The sequence below is a fragment of the Oncorhynchus gorbuscha genome, unplaced genomic scaffold (genome assembly GCF_021184085.1).
Source record: "Oncorhynchus gorbuscha isolate QuinsamMale2020 ecotype Even-year unplaced genomic scaffold, OgorEven_v1.0 Un_scaffold_1119, whole genome shotgun sequence".
Lineage (NCBI taxonomy): Eukaryota > Metazoa > Chordata > Actinopteri > Salmoniformes > Salmonidae > Oncorhynchus > Oncorhynchus gorbuscha.
In genome coordinates, this window is record NW_025744481.1 from 110,636 (window position 1) to 124,351 (window position 13,716).

Genomic DNA, 13,716 nt, shown 5'->3' on the forward strand with positions numbered 1-13,716 from the left:
TTGACTACTTTTACGTTAAACTAAGTCATTCATTAAACTCTTAATCTTACAATTCATTCATATTTTTTATTAAATATAGTTTACTTTAGCTAAACACTAACGTTAGCTGTCGAATTACACAAAACTTTCCTGTCAACTGTGTATCAATAAAAACAGTCATCTGGAAAATATGATGGTTGGAGTAACGTTTTAGTACCTCTCGCAAGCATAGCTACAAAATAAATGTGAGATGTGAAGAAATATCCATCTAGAACTTCGATAAGAGATTATAGGCGATGGAATGCACATCGGATGGAACCAATCTCAAAGTCTGTACCATTTTCCGTAACGTCAAAGTGACGTAAACACAAGCGGAAATAAAAGCCAAAGAGAGGCGTGGTGTTTTCTTATGAGTGAGAGTGGCAGTGTTTCTATCCAATCGCTTTATAACAGAAGAGCATAATTGTCCAATAGTGTACTCCCAGAACAGATAACTTTACGGTGGTACTTCCTTGGTAACCCACATGGAAACAGACCGGTTCTATGTGTGTTGGATTTAACGCGCCGATTATAACAGATTCAAACATTGAAGAAATAACGAGGAAGGGGGCATTATTGTTAGATGTTATTGGTTACTTATAAGACTTTAATAAACATAACACAGCCATGAAGATCGAAGAAGTGAAAAGCACCACGAAAACGCAGCGCGTCGCCTCACACAGCCATGTGAAAGGACTCGGGCTAGACGAGGCCGGGAATGCAAAGCAAAATGCGTCAGGTCTTGTGGGGCAGGAGGCTGCAAGAGAGGTAAGTTAGCCTAGCTAGCTAGTTACGTGAACGTAAGTCTTGAAGTTGGCTACTTTTTGTTATTTAGCCACGGTATTTGTGATATCACGTGGCTTTGCAGACCATTGTCATTTGGAATGTTATTTATTTTATGTCTTTCAATATTTTATGTTAATGACGTTTTTTTCTGTCAACAGGCTTGTGGTATTATTGTGGAACTGATCCGCTCAAAGAAGATGTCAGGAAGGGCAGTTTTACTGGCTGGACCTCCCGGTACAGGAAAGGTAGATCAAATGTTACTGCAGTAGTTCAATGACACCTGAAAGTAATTGCGAAATGTCTAATGTGCTTACTGTGTCTCCAGGGGTGTATTCACTAGGAACCAACTAGAACCAAATGGAAGTGAACAAAATGGGGAGGGACCTACCTGAATGTGTCCAATAGAAACTTGTTTTTTGTTACAAAACATATTTTTGGACTGATGATTATACCTTTGACCTCCACATTAATAGAAATACTATGAGACTTGAGACTTTAACCAACCCTACTTCTCCCCCTTGCAGACTGCCCTGGCTTTGGCTATGGCACAGGAACTGGGCAACAAGGTGCCATTCTGCCCCATGGTGGGTAGTGAGGTCTACTCTTCAGAGATCAAGAAAACCGAGGTGCTGATGGAGAACTTCAGGAGGGCAATAGGTGAGGGGCCACACACAAACACGGGCCACTGGGAATGAATTACATACACGCACACATACCTGGGTCAATTGGAGTCCAGATAATACTGCACCCTTCATTCACCAGCTACACCACCATCAGAATAGTCAGGGGTTCTCTTCCACGCCCCTCCTACTAGGCTGACTAGAGTAGGGGATCAGTGTGGCTGTTGACACTGGGGAAAACGCTTGGAAGGGGCATTGGGGGAAGGGGTTTGTTCGAGTGTTAACATTATGGCAGGTAGCCTCGAGGTTAGAGCGTTGGGCCAGTAACCAAGAGGTGACTGGTTTGAATACCGGAGCCGACAAGGTGAAAAATGTATTACTGTGCCCTTGAGCAAAGCACTTAACTTGGTGGCCATGGCCCACTCCCTGCAGGTGTCCCGGGAGAGTTGGAATATGCAACAAAAAAAATAAATCATTACATACTTGTGTGTAGCAGGACAAATATAGGCACCACACCAAATTATTATTATTCACTGTCACAGGAGGGAATGGGCTGGGTACATTCTAGGACAGAACATGAGTGTTACGATGGAGGGAAAGGGCTGTGTACATTCTGAGCATGTCGACACCCCTGATGAGTGCACTCTGAAAAACAGCCTCTCCCTCAGAAGTGTGGCTCTCACCCCCCCCCACAACAATAGCCCAGTCACCTGTGTACCACTCACACACCGAGAGGCTGTATGCAGAAGGAACAAGGGCTACAGTGTGATCACATTACACAGAATGAGGACCATGCACTGTACACACACTCACTCTCCTCTCACATTCTCCAATAAATGGATCTGCCAGGTAGAATAAAGAATGGTATTATTGGTTCAAGAACAGGGTATGTGTGACCCTGTTCTTTCATCTTCCAGGGCTGCGTATCAAGGAAACCAAGGAGGTGTATGAGGGGGAGGTCACAGAGCTGACCCCCTGTGAGACGGAGAACCCCATGGGTGGTTACGGGAAGACCATCAGCCATGTCATCATCGGACTGAAGACCGGCAAGGGCACCAAGCAGCTCAAGGTCAGGCACCTGTCGGAGGCTAGACCAGTCCATGTAGAAATTGGCCTTAGACACAGATCTAGGATCAGCTATAACAGTGTCTAGCGACAACTTCATTCTACTCATGAATGGGCACGAAGAGCTCTGTAAAAACACTCATTTTTATCTAACTGTTTGTGTGTAGCTGGATCCCAGTATTTATGAGAGCCTGCAGAAGGAGCGTGTGGAGGCGGGAGACGTCATCTATATTGAATCAAACAGTGGAGCCGTCAAGGTATCAATACACTTCCACCTATTTAATACACTTCTATACAAACACTCAACTTGAAAAGGCTCCCATAAACAAATTACACATTTACAGTGGCTCAAACAATTCAAAGTCAAAGTAATTGACATACTACAAAAACTAACAAGCAAGTACACAAACTAAGAATATTCTTACAAACTACACTAAACGCTGTGCCCTTATGCCCCAGTCCTCCAAGCCGGCTCTGTTTCATCTCTCTACTGTACACTGGAATTCTTCCAGCTCTTCATCGGCACCGGGTTTTAGTCCCCCTATCTCTCCATCTCTCCCTCTGTTCTGGTGGACGGGCCTCGTGGCCTGTGTTGACACGTGTGTTGACGGCCTCTTTAATTGGTGCAGGTGGGCTGAGGTTGCAGGTGGGGAGGGGTGGTCCTTACATTTGTTGCTGTTGACAGCCCTTGCAGGACCCTCCCTGAATCTTACTCTTTCATCCCCCTGCCTCTTTCATGCCCTCCTCGAGGTGGCATTGAGTCCAGTCATACCCCTGCTTTCCGCCTCCTCCCTTCATCTTATTCCCCTATGAAGTGATAGGCATAGTTTCAGCCACCAGACCTCCTGATGGGATTGAGTTAGTACACTGAACAAATATAGAAAAGCAACATTTTCTAAGATTTAGTTCAGGTCATATAAGGAAATCAGTCAATTTAAATACATTCATTAGGCCCTATTCTATGGATTTTACATGACTGGAAATACAGAAACCTTATAAAAAATTTAAAAAATAGGGGGGCGTGGATCATAAAACCAGTGAGTATCTGGTGTGACTGGCTGGTCCCGTATTACCGTCACACTGGCGGTCACGAGTCATGAACGCAGTCAAATTCCAAGTGACCGTTTAGTCACAGTAATTAGGCTTTTTCAAGCTCTGTTGCTGTTATTGTCCCCCTAATCGCTCTCCCATCAATGCAAATGTTTTTTCACGTTCGGGGAAGATCATTTTCACCATTAAAAATGTACCTTTAAAATAAAGCATTGCTGCATAAATCGCATTTGCCGTCACTTTCGAGAACGGTGTTTTCCCGCTAATTTCTTGCATTTTGGAACATTCGCGCTAATAGCCCACTGCCGTGTGCGCATTGTTGTTCTTATAATGTGAAAAAAAATGGCCTAATAGTTTATCAACATTTTAACCTAAACCTCAGCCTCATTGTTTTTAAACATTTTTTTAATGCAAGTGGTGGTATTAATTTGGTCTATCGCATCTCACCCCTGCTGTCCCAGAGTATGTTTCTAATATTTATTCCTTGCAGAGAAGGACGAGTTGACCAATAGAATAGGTCAACGTTTGTACAATGGGGGATATTAGATTGACATAGGCTCATGCTTTTGCTGTTCGTTAGGCCTACTCAAGCTTGATGGTTGACGAAAAGCAGGCTAAATGTGGACAGTTCTAACATCTTCAATATGTGCATGGGAATTCGATAAGAGGGACGCGCGCACGTGCATCACCGATGTGTCGGTCTTCGTTCACTTGTAGCCCACTTAGCTGAAATGCCTGTGAGAAGGATCCGATCATGTGACTGGCATTGGCTACATCTGAGAGAGCCATGTGAGTGAAGGGTGCTTTGGAGCACGGCAGCCGGGAGAAGGGACGTATAATTAGCCTATTATATTCAGCCCAAGGGCACAACGGCCACTTTGTCAGCATATTACATGGATTTTTTAGGAGGCATTATGGCCACACAAGGTGGGCCGCTGGGAAATTCAAGGCTTGGTGAGAATATTATCAAGTGCTTGTCAAATTGTGAATGAGAGACTGAAGTATGTGCAGCTTTTGACTTTTCTCAAATCATCAGAGTCCCATCATGCAGCCTTAGAATGTATTAAACATTAAAACATATAACCCAACGTTTGTATTACAACTAAAGTTAAATAAATAACTAAATCAATTAAGCATGTAGGAGGACCAGTTCTTTGTTAACTGCTCAACACAGAATAGCCACATGTGCACACTTCCTTTTGAAATTGTTTGGAGAAAATATCCTTTCTATTTTATTAAGCTATGTTCGATTGTATTCTTCATGCAATAAAATACAAAATAATGGCATGGAATTCGAAGCAAATCTTGTCTGCTGAATGAACTAGTGTAGCCCACAGTCATATGGCATAGCCAGATCAGGACCTAACATAAGGACAACTCAGTATTCTGTTCTGAAATAGACTACATTATCTTCATATCCTGTTTCTTTAGACCTCTCTAAAATAATAATGAATTTATTGTGATGGTGTAGGATGTATTACATGGATTTATTAGACTTTTAAAAATGTAGATGTTCCAAAGGTCTGCATCAGTGGCTTGTAGGCTGTATGTGGAAGCCAGGAAATGTACATGTGTTTAATGGTCCATTACTGTTGAGACGAGCAGTTATTTTCTTGACAATCACCTGCTGACAAATGTCCTGACCACCACAGCCCTAGGTGTGACCACTATTTGCCTCAGGCAGCGCGACCTATCTCCTTTGCATAGACTTGATCAGACTGTTGATTGTGGCATGTGGTATGTTGTCCCACACCTCTTCAATGGCTGTGCAGAGTTGCTAGATATTGATGGGAACTGGAACACTCTGTTGTACACGTCGATCCAGAGCATTTCAAACATGATCAATGGGTGACATGTCTGGTGAGGATGCAGGCCATTGAAGAACTGGGACATTTTCAGCTTCCAGGAATTGTGTACAGATCCTTGCAACATGGCCATGCATTATCATGCTGAAACATGAGGTGATGGCAGCAGCTTAATAGCATGACAATGGGCCTCAGGATCTCATCACGTTATCTCTCTGCATTCAAATTGCTATCGTTAAAATGCAATTGTGTCTTAACTTATGCTTTCCCAAAACCCCACCCCCATCATGGGGCACTCTGTTCACAACGTTGACATAAGCAAACCACTCGCCCACACGACGCCATACACGCTGTCTGCCATCTGCCTGGTACAGTTGAAACTGGGATTCATCCGTGAAGAGCACACTTCTCCAGTGTGCTAGTGGCCATGAAGGTGAGTATTTGCCCACTGAAGTCAGTCACGATGCCAAACTGCAGTCAGGTCAAGACCATGGTGAGGACAACAAGCACACAGATGAGCTTCCCTGAGATGGTTTCTGCAGAAATTCTTTGGTTGTGAAAACCCACAGTTTCATCAGCTGGCCGGGTGGCTGGTCTCCGATGATCCTGCAGGTGAAGAAGCCAGATGTGGAGTTCCTGGGCTGGCGTGGTTACACGTGGTCTGTGGTTGAGAGTGTACTGCCAAATTCTCTAAAAGGACATAGGCGGTCTATAGTAGAGAAATGAACATTCAATTATCTGGTAAACGCTCTGGTGGACATTCCTGCAGTCAGCATGCCAATTGCACGCTTCCTTAAAAAACTTGACATCTATGGCATTGTGTTGTGACAAAATATGAGTTCCCATTTATTGTCTCCAGCACAAGGTGCATCTGTGTAATGATAATGCTTTTTAATCAGCATTAAACAGATTATTTTTGCAAAGGAGAAATGCTCACTAATAGGGATGTAAACATTTGTGCACAAAATTTGAGAGCAATCATCTTTTTGTGCGTATTAAACATTTCTGGGATCCTTTATTTCAGCTCATGAAGCATGGGACCAAGACTTTACATGTTGCGTTTATATTTGGGCTCAGTATGCTTGTGTTCTGTGTATAACCATTCCATCTGTGTGTGGCGTGTGCGCAGAGACAAGGTCGGTGTGACACATTTGCCACAGAGTTTGACCTGGAGGCTGAGGAGTACGTGCCGCTGCCCAAGGGGGACGTCCACAAGAAGAAAGAGATAATCCAAGACGTCACGCTACACGACCTGGATATTGCCAACGCTAGACCACAGGTACACACAGTCTCTCCTAGACCACAGGTACACACAGTCTCTCCTAGACCACAGGTACACACAGACAGTCTCTCCTAGACCACAGGTACACACAGACAGTCTCTCCTAGACCACAGGTACACACAGTCTCTCCTAGACCACAGACAGTCTCTCCTAGACCACAGGTACACACAGACAGTCTCTCCTAGACCACAGGTAGTCTCTCCTAGACCACAGACAGTCTCTCCTAGACCACAGGTACACACAGTCTCTCCTAGACCACAGGTACACACAGTCTCTCCTAGACCACAGGTACACACAGTCTCTCCTAGACCACAGGTACACACAGTCTCTCCTAGACCACAGGTACACACAGTCTCTCCTAGACCACAGGTACACACAGTCTCTCCTAGACCAGACTAGACCACAGGTACACACAGTCTCTCCTAGACCACAGGTACACACAGTCTCTCCTAGACCACAGGTACACACAGTCTCTCCTAGACCACAGGTACACACAGTCTCTCCTAGACCACAGGTACACACAGTCTCTCCACAGACCACAGGTACCACAGGTACACACAGTCTCTCCTAGACCACAGGTACACACAGTCTCTCCTAGACCACAGGTACACACAGTCTCTCCTAGACCACAGGTACACACAGTCTCTCCTAGACCACAGGTACACACAGACACAGTCTCTCCTAGACCACAGGTACACACAGTCTCTCCTAGACCACAGGTACACACAGACACAGTCTCTCCTAGACCACAGGTACACACAGACACAGTCTCTCCTAGACCACAGGTACACACAGTCTCTCCTAGACCACAGGACAGACACAGTCTCTCTAGACCACAGGTACACACACAGTCTCTCCTAGACCACAGGACACAGTCTCTCCTAGACCACAGTCTAGACCACAGGTACACACAGACACAGTCTCTCCTAGACCACAGGTACACACAGTCTCTCCTAGACCACAGGTACACACAGTCTCTCCTAGACCACAGGTACACACAGACACAGTCTCTTCTAGACCACAGGTACACACAGACACAGTCTCTCCTAGACCACAGGTACACACAGACACAGTCTCTTCTAGACCACAGGTACACACAGACACAGTCTCTAGACCACAGGTACACACAGACCACAGGTACACACAGACACAGTCCTAGACCACAGGTACACACAGACACAGTCTCTCCTAGACCACAGGTACACACAGACACAGTCTCTTCTAGACCACAGGTACACACAGACAGTCTCTCCTAGACCACAGGTACACACAGACAGTCTCTCCTAGACCACAGGTACACACAGACAGTCTCTCCTAGACCACAGGTACACACAGACACAGTCTCTCCTAGACCACAGGTACACACAGACACAGACACAGTCTCTCCTAGACCACAGACCACAGGTACACACAGACACAGTCAGTCTCTCCTAGACCACACACAGGTACACACAGACACAGTCTCTCCTAGACCACAGGACCACAGTCTCTCCTAGACCACACACAGACACAGTCTCTCCACAGACCACAGGACCACAGGTACACACAGACAGTCTCTCCTAGACCACAGGTACACACAGACAGTCTCTCCTAGACCACAGGTACACACAGACAGTCTCTCCTAGACCACAGGTACACACAGACAGTCTCTCCTAGACCACAGGTACACACAGACACAGTCTCTTCTAGACCACAGGTACACACAGACAGTCTCTCCTAGACCACAGGTACACACAGACAGTCTCTCCTAGACCACAGGTACACACAGACACAGTCTCTCCTAGACCACAGGTACACACAGACACAGTCTCTCCTAGACCACAGGTACACACAGACACAGTCTCTCCTAGACCACAGGTACACACAGACACAGTCTCTCCTAGACCACAGGTACACACAGACACAGTCTCTCCTAGACCACAGGTACACACAGACACAGTCTCTCCTAGACCACAGGTACACAGACACAGTCTCCCCTAGAGCCTGGTTAAAGTGAATAAGACTGCACTGCAGATATACACTTCAGGAAAATAACTGTTGCTCTGAAAACAATTGTGCAACAACAAAAAAACACACTTGATCTTTGGTTGTTAACCACCTAGAGTCTACCTAGAAATCTAAATGATCGTTGGTATGACCCCCCCAACTTACTCTTAAGGAATAAAGTGTGATTGCTCTCCTCTCAGGGAGGTCAAGATATCCTGTCTATGATGGGACAACTGATGAAGCCCAAGAAGACAGAGATCACAGGTAAGACCTGAACAACTGAGTCTAAATTCTTTAAAACCCACTTCCCATATCCTTGTTGAAATAGCAGCTTGTACTTTCAAAACTCCAACCTCTCCCACAATAAACATCACTCAAAAGAAACTCATTCTTTCTGCTCTCTCCTTACCTTTTGCTTGGCTCCCTTGCCTGACCCCTGGCTCTTCCTGCTGTCCATTAGACAAGCTGCGAGCTGAGATCAACAAGGTGGTAAACCGTTACATTGACCAGGGTGTGGCTGAGCTGGTCCCCGGGGTGCTGTTTGTGGACGAGGTGCACATGCTGGACATTGAGTGTTTCACCTACCTGCACAGAGCCCTGGAGAGCACCATCGCACCCATCGTAGTTTTCGCCTCCAACAGGGGCAACTGCCTCATCAGGTGGGTGTGCTAATGTGCATGCACGTGATTGCAACTCAGTCAGTTTGAATATGAGTCAGTGATAATCTTTGTTTTGGAAGCCAACTTTGCTCTGTTCACTGACCCTTCTGTGTGGTTGGTTTCTCAGGGGGACGGAGGACATCAGCTCTCCTCATGGCATTCCTCTGGACCTGCTGGACAGGGTCATGATCATCCGCACCATGCTCTACACACCACAGGAGATGAAGCAGGTGTGTGTGATGGCATTCCTATATATGAAGTGTGTGTTTAAGAGACGCTATGTTTATGTGTGGTCACTGGTGTGACGCTGACAGTGTGTGTGGTCTCTGTAGATCATTAAAATCCGAGCTCAGACTGAGGGGATCAACATCAGCGAGGAGGCCCTCAGTCACCTGGGAGAGATTGGAACTAAGACCACCCTCAGGTAACACTCACCAATCTGTTACTCTGCACATGCGTGCACACACTCCACGTGTGTGTGTGTGTCGACTCACCTATCCCTCCTCTGTCAGGTATGCGGCGCAGCTGCTGACCCCAGCCAGTCTGTTAGGCAGAGTCCAGGGGAAGGAGGGAGTAGAGAGGGAGCAGGTGGAGGAGATCAACGAACTCTTCTACGATGCCAAGTCCTCCGCTAAGATCCTACAGGACCAGCAGCACAAGTACATGAAATAAAGAACTAACACCCCTTCTCCAGTTCATCCACCCTTCTCTACATCCCTCAGCTGCAGTTTCTACCACAGCGCTAAACATAATGTTTGCCCTGGCAGTTCTTTTAAAAATCTCCCAGTTCTCCTTGTAAAGTTCATCCCTCTTCTTTATTTTGTCCTGTATTACATTACATCCTGTCTCTCGTCAACACCCCCCCCCCCCCATCTGTGCCTCAGACTGTAGTGGTTTGTACTGTTCTGATAAAAACATTAAGGTTCTTTGCTTGTTAATAAAAAATGTATTTGTTTGTCATTGTTGCTCGCAGACCTTCTCAGGTACATAGATTAGACACTGCTAGATTAACTATACTGCGCTAGCTAGTGATCCTGATACCGTAAGGACTGGGAATTTCAGATGCGTCTTACATAGTACAATGATGAACATCCTCTTCCAAATGAACACTAGGTAAATACACTGAACAAAAATATAAAAACATGTGAAGTGTTGGTTTCATGAGCTGAAAAAAAAGATCCCAGAAATGTTCAGAACACAAAAGCCTATTTCTCTGAAACTGTACAAGTTTGTTTACTTCTGTGTTAGTGAGCATCTCTGCTTTGCCAAGATAATCCATCCACCTGACAGGTGTGTCATATCAAGAAGCTGATTAAAAAGAATGATCATTAAAAGTGGTGGGACCAACTCACTATCATGAGTCCCCAGCAAGTCTCAAGTTGATTACCAAGTAGAACAGGTCGACTCCAGTCAAGCATTCTAAGAGCAAGTCAAGTAAAAAAAAATAACTTGTTTAGCTACAAAAATGTGTCTATTTTTTGAGGCTACAGGCTGCCCTTTCATTATTTTGTCAACACATGTTGATTAGCCTATATAATGGAAACCTTGTAGCAGGTTTTAAGGGCGTGAAATCAGCAGAAGGCAAGGCAGGTTGACATGCTCAGTGTACATTTATTTACAGGTCTTGGTGATCCAAATATACACGGGCAATAGCCCAAAATAAATCGCCTCTGTATAAGGGTTAACCTGACCTATCTGAACCGACACAGGTAGAGGGCAGAATGCACAGCCTCCCCTTGAGAAACCAAACCAGCAAACGTTTAAAAATATAGAAAAAACCACCCCCCCCTGGCGGGAGTTTGGAGAGCGCATGTGAAGAGCCGCACGTTTACTCCACAGAAATAATTAATTTGAACAACAAATTCCAAATGGAAGTTTTATAAGTACATTATGTGTTGATTGAGTTTGTTGGTCCAATCAGAGTGCCGAATGTGCGTTTCAATAGCCAAATTAGTTAAAGGTTTGTGGCAAGAGTGACGCTGCGGCTACTGTCTCTGGCTGCGTGTAGCGTAATCCACCTAGCCTCTGTGCCAAAAGAATTGTGACAAACCGTTACAAAACCTGGACAGATAATCAAATTGTATTGGTCACATACACATGGTTAGCAGATGTTAATGCCAGTGTAGTGAAATGCTTGTGCTTCTAGTTCCCGACCATGCAGTAATATCTAACAAGTAATCTAATAATTTCACAACTACTTTATAAACACACAAGTGTAACGGAATGAATACGAATATGTACATATAAGTCATCAGTCTCAAGTCAAAGTCGAGTTGAGGCTCCAAGTCATCAAATTTGTGACTTGAGTCAGACTCAATTCATGTGATTTGAGTCCACAACTCTGATCATTACACAGGTGCACCTGGTGCCAGGACAATAAAAGGCCACTAAAATGAGCAGTTGTGTCACACAACATAATGCCATAGATGCCTCAAATTTTGAGGGAGTGTGCAATTGGCATGCTGACTGCAACCATGTCTACCAGAGCTGTTGCCAGACAATTGAATGTTCATTTCTCTACCAATGATGTTTTAGAGAATTTGTCAATACATCCAACCGGTTTCAAAATCGCAGACCATGTGTAACCACACCAGCCCAGTTTCTCCACATCCGGCTTCTTCACCTGCGGGATCGTCTGAGACCAGCCACCCATACAGCTGATGAAACTGTGGGTTTGCACAACAGTCAGAAACCGTCTCAGGGAAGCTCACCTGTGTGCTCGTCGTCCTGACCAGGGTCTTGACCTGACTGCAGTTCGGCATCGTAACCGACTTCATTGGGCAAATGCTCACCTTAGATAGCCACTGCCACGCTGGAGAAGTGTGCTCTTCAGATGAATTCTGGTTTCGATGGCAGACAGCGTAGCGTGTATTGCATGTCAACGTTGTGAGTGCCCCATGGTGGCGGTGAGGTTATGGTACGGGCAGGCATAAGGAACGGACAACAAACACAATTGCATTTTATCAATAGCAATTTGAATGCAGAGATACCGTGATGAGATCCTGAGGCCCATTGTCAAGTCATTCATCTGCCGCCGTCACCTCAAGTTTCAGCATGATAATGCACGGCCCCATGTCGCAAGGATTTGTACACAATTCCTGGAAGCTGAAAATGTCCAAATTCTTCTATGGCCTGCATACTTACCAGACATATCACCCACTGATCATGTTTGGGATGCTCTGGATAAACAGCGTGTCCCAGGTCCTGCCAATATCCAGCAGCTTCACACAGCCATTGAGGAGTAGAACAACATTCCATAGGCCACAATCAACAGCCTGATCAACTCTATGCGAAGGAGATGTCACACTGTATGAAGCAAATGGGGGTATCTATGACCAACAGATGCATATCTGTATTCCCAGTCATACAATCCATAGATTAGGGCCTAATGACATGATTTAAATTGACTGATTTCCTGATATGAACTGTAACTCAATATATTCTTTGAAATTGTTGCATTATATTTTTGTTCAGTGTATATTCATAAAGAATCAGTAGTGCCTATGTAGCCGATGTGAAATGGCTCTAGCTAGTTAGCGGTGGTGCGCGCTAGTGCCATTTCAATCGGTGACGTCATTTGCTGAGAGCTTGAAGTAGTGCTTCCCCTTGCTCTGCAAAGGCCGCCGCTTTTGTGGAGCGATGGGTAACGATGCTTCGAGGGTGACTGTTGATGTGGGCAGAGCGTCCCTGGTTCGGGGCGAGGGGATGGACTAAAGTTATGTTACACCTACTCAACTTGACACCCAGTTAATGCCCACTTAAACTCATTTCTTGACATTCTGACTTCTTACAGAATGAGGGTTCAAGCTTTTAATAAAAAAGTTAAGAAATACTTGACCAAAACAAGGCACACATCGATGTAGGCCAGGCTGGAGTATAAGAACGGGCTTTGCTGCCTCTGCGACTTCCTGATTAGTCGACCCTGGAAGGCGTTCTCTCGCCCTGAATGTGCTCCATTGAACACCGACGGGCAACTTTACAAGCACACTCTGTCAATACAACATAATTATTTGACTGGAGCTACTTGACTTTAGTGCGAGTGGGTGATGGATCTACAGTATGTCAGACTGTGGATATGTACTGTATAAACATCTATAGTTCATGCAGCAGAGAGAGGGGAGGGGAGCACAGTGTTTGACAGTAAATTGTGTCTCCCTCTTGTCTTTGACCATCCTCAACTATCCTGTATATGGAGTGGAAACGTAATCATGGTAAGGAACTCTACTAACACTAACTCCTTGTTTTATATCACTTCTCCATAATGTGCATTCGGAAAGTATTCAGACCCCTTGACTTTCTACATTTTGTTAAAGTTAGTCTTATTCTAAAAAATTGAATCCATCTACACAAAACACACCATAATGACAAAGCAAAAACAGATTTAGAAATTTTAGCAAATGTATTACAAATAAAAAACACAACTTTTCAGATCCTTTACTATAGGA

At 45.0% G+C, this 13,716-nt stretch overlaps 1 protein-coding gene across 1 annotated transcript; it reads left to right on the forward strand.

Moving 5' to 3' along the window:
• Positions 1-480: 480 nt before the first annotated feature.
• On the forward strand, positions 481-10,231 carry LOC124016912 (ruvB-like 1). The gene is made up of 11 exons (XM_046332249.1): positions 481-786; positions 963-1,049; positions 1,329-1,461; positions 2,342-2,493; positions 2,657-2,746; positions 6,474-6,623; positions 8,813-8,876; positions 9,073-9,271; positions 9,399-9,501; positions 9,604-9,695; positions 9,784-10,231. The coding sequence occupies exons 1-11, from the start codon at positions 646-648 to the stop codon at positions 9,941-9,943; spliced, it is 1,371 nt and encodes a 456-aa protein (XP_046188205.1). The 5' UTR covers positions 481-645; the 3' UTR covers positions 9,944-10,231.
• Positions 10,232-13,716: the final 3,485 nt, after the last annotated feature.

What these genes read in the sequence shown, in the direction of transcription:
- LOC124016912 (XM_046332249.1), top strand. Translation starts at nt 646, where the DNA reads ATGAAGATCGAAGAAGTGAAAAGCACCACGAAAACGCAGCGCGTCGCC. An exon ending in CAAGAAGACAGAGATCACAG is followed by an intron (nt 8,877 to 9,072) that starts GTAAGACCTGAA and finishes GCTGTCCATTAG; the next exon opens with ACAAGCTGCGAGCTGAGATC. An exon ending in GGAACTAAGACCACCCTCAG is followed by an intron (nt 9,696 to 9,783) that starts GTAACACTCACC and finishes CTCCTCTGTCAG; the next exon opens with GTATGCGGCGCAGCTGCTGA.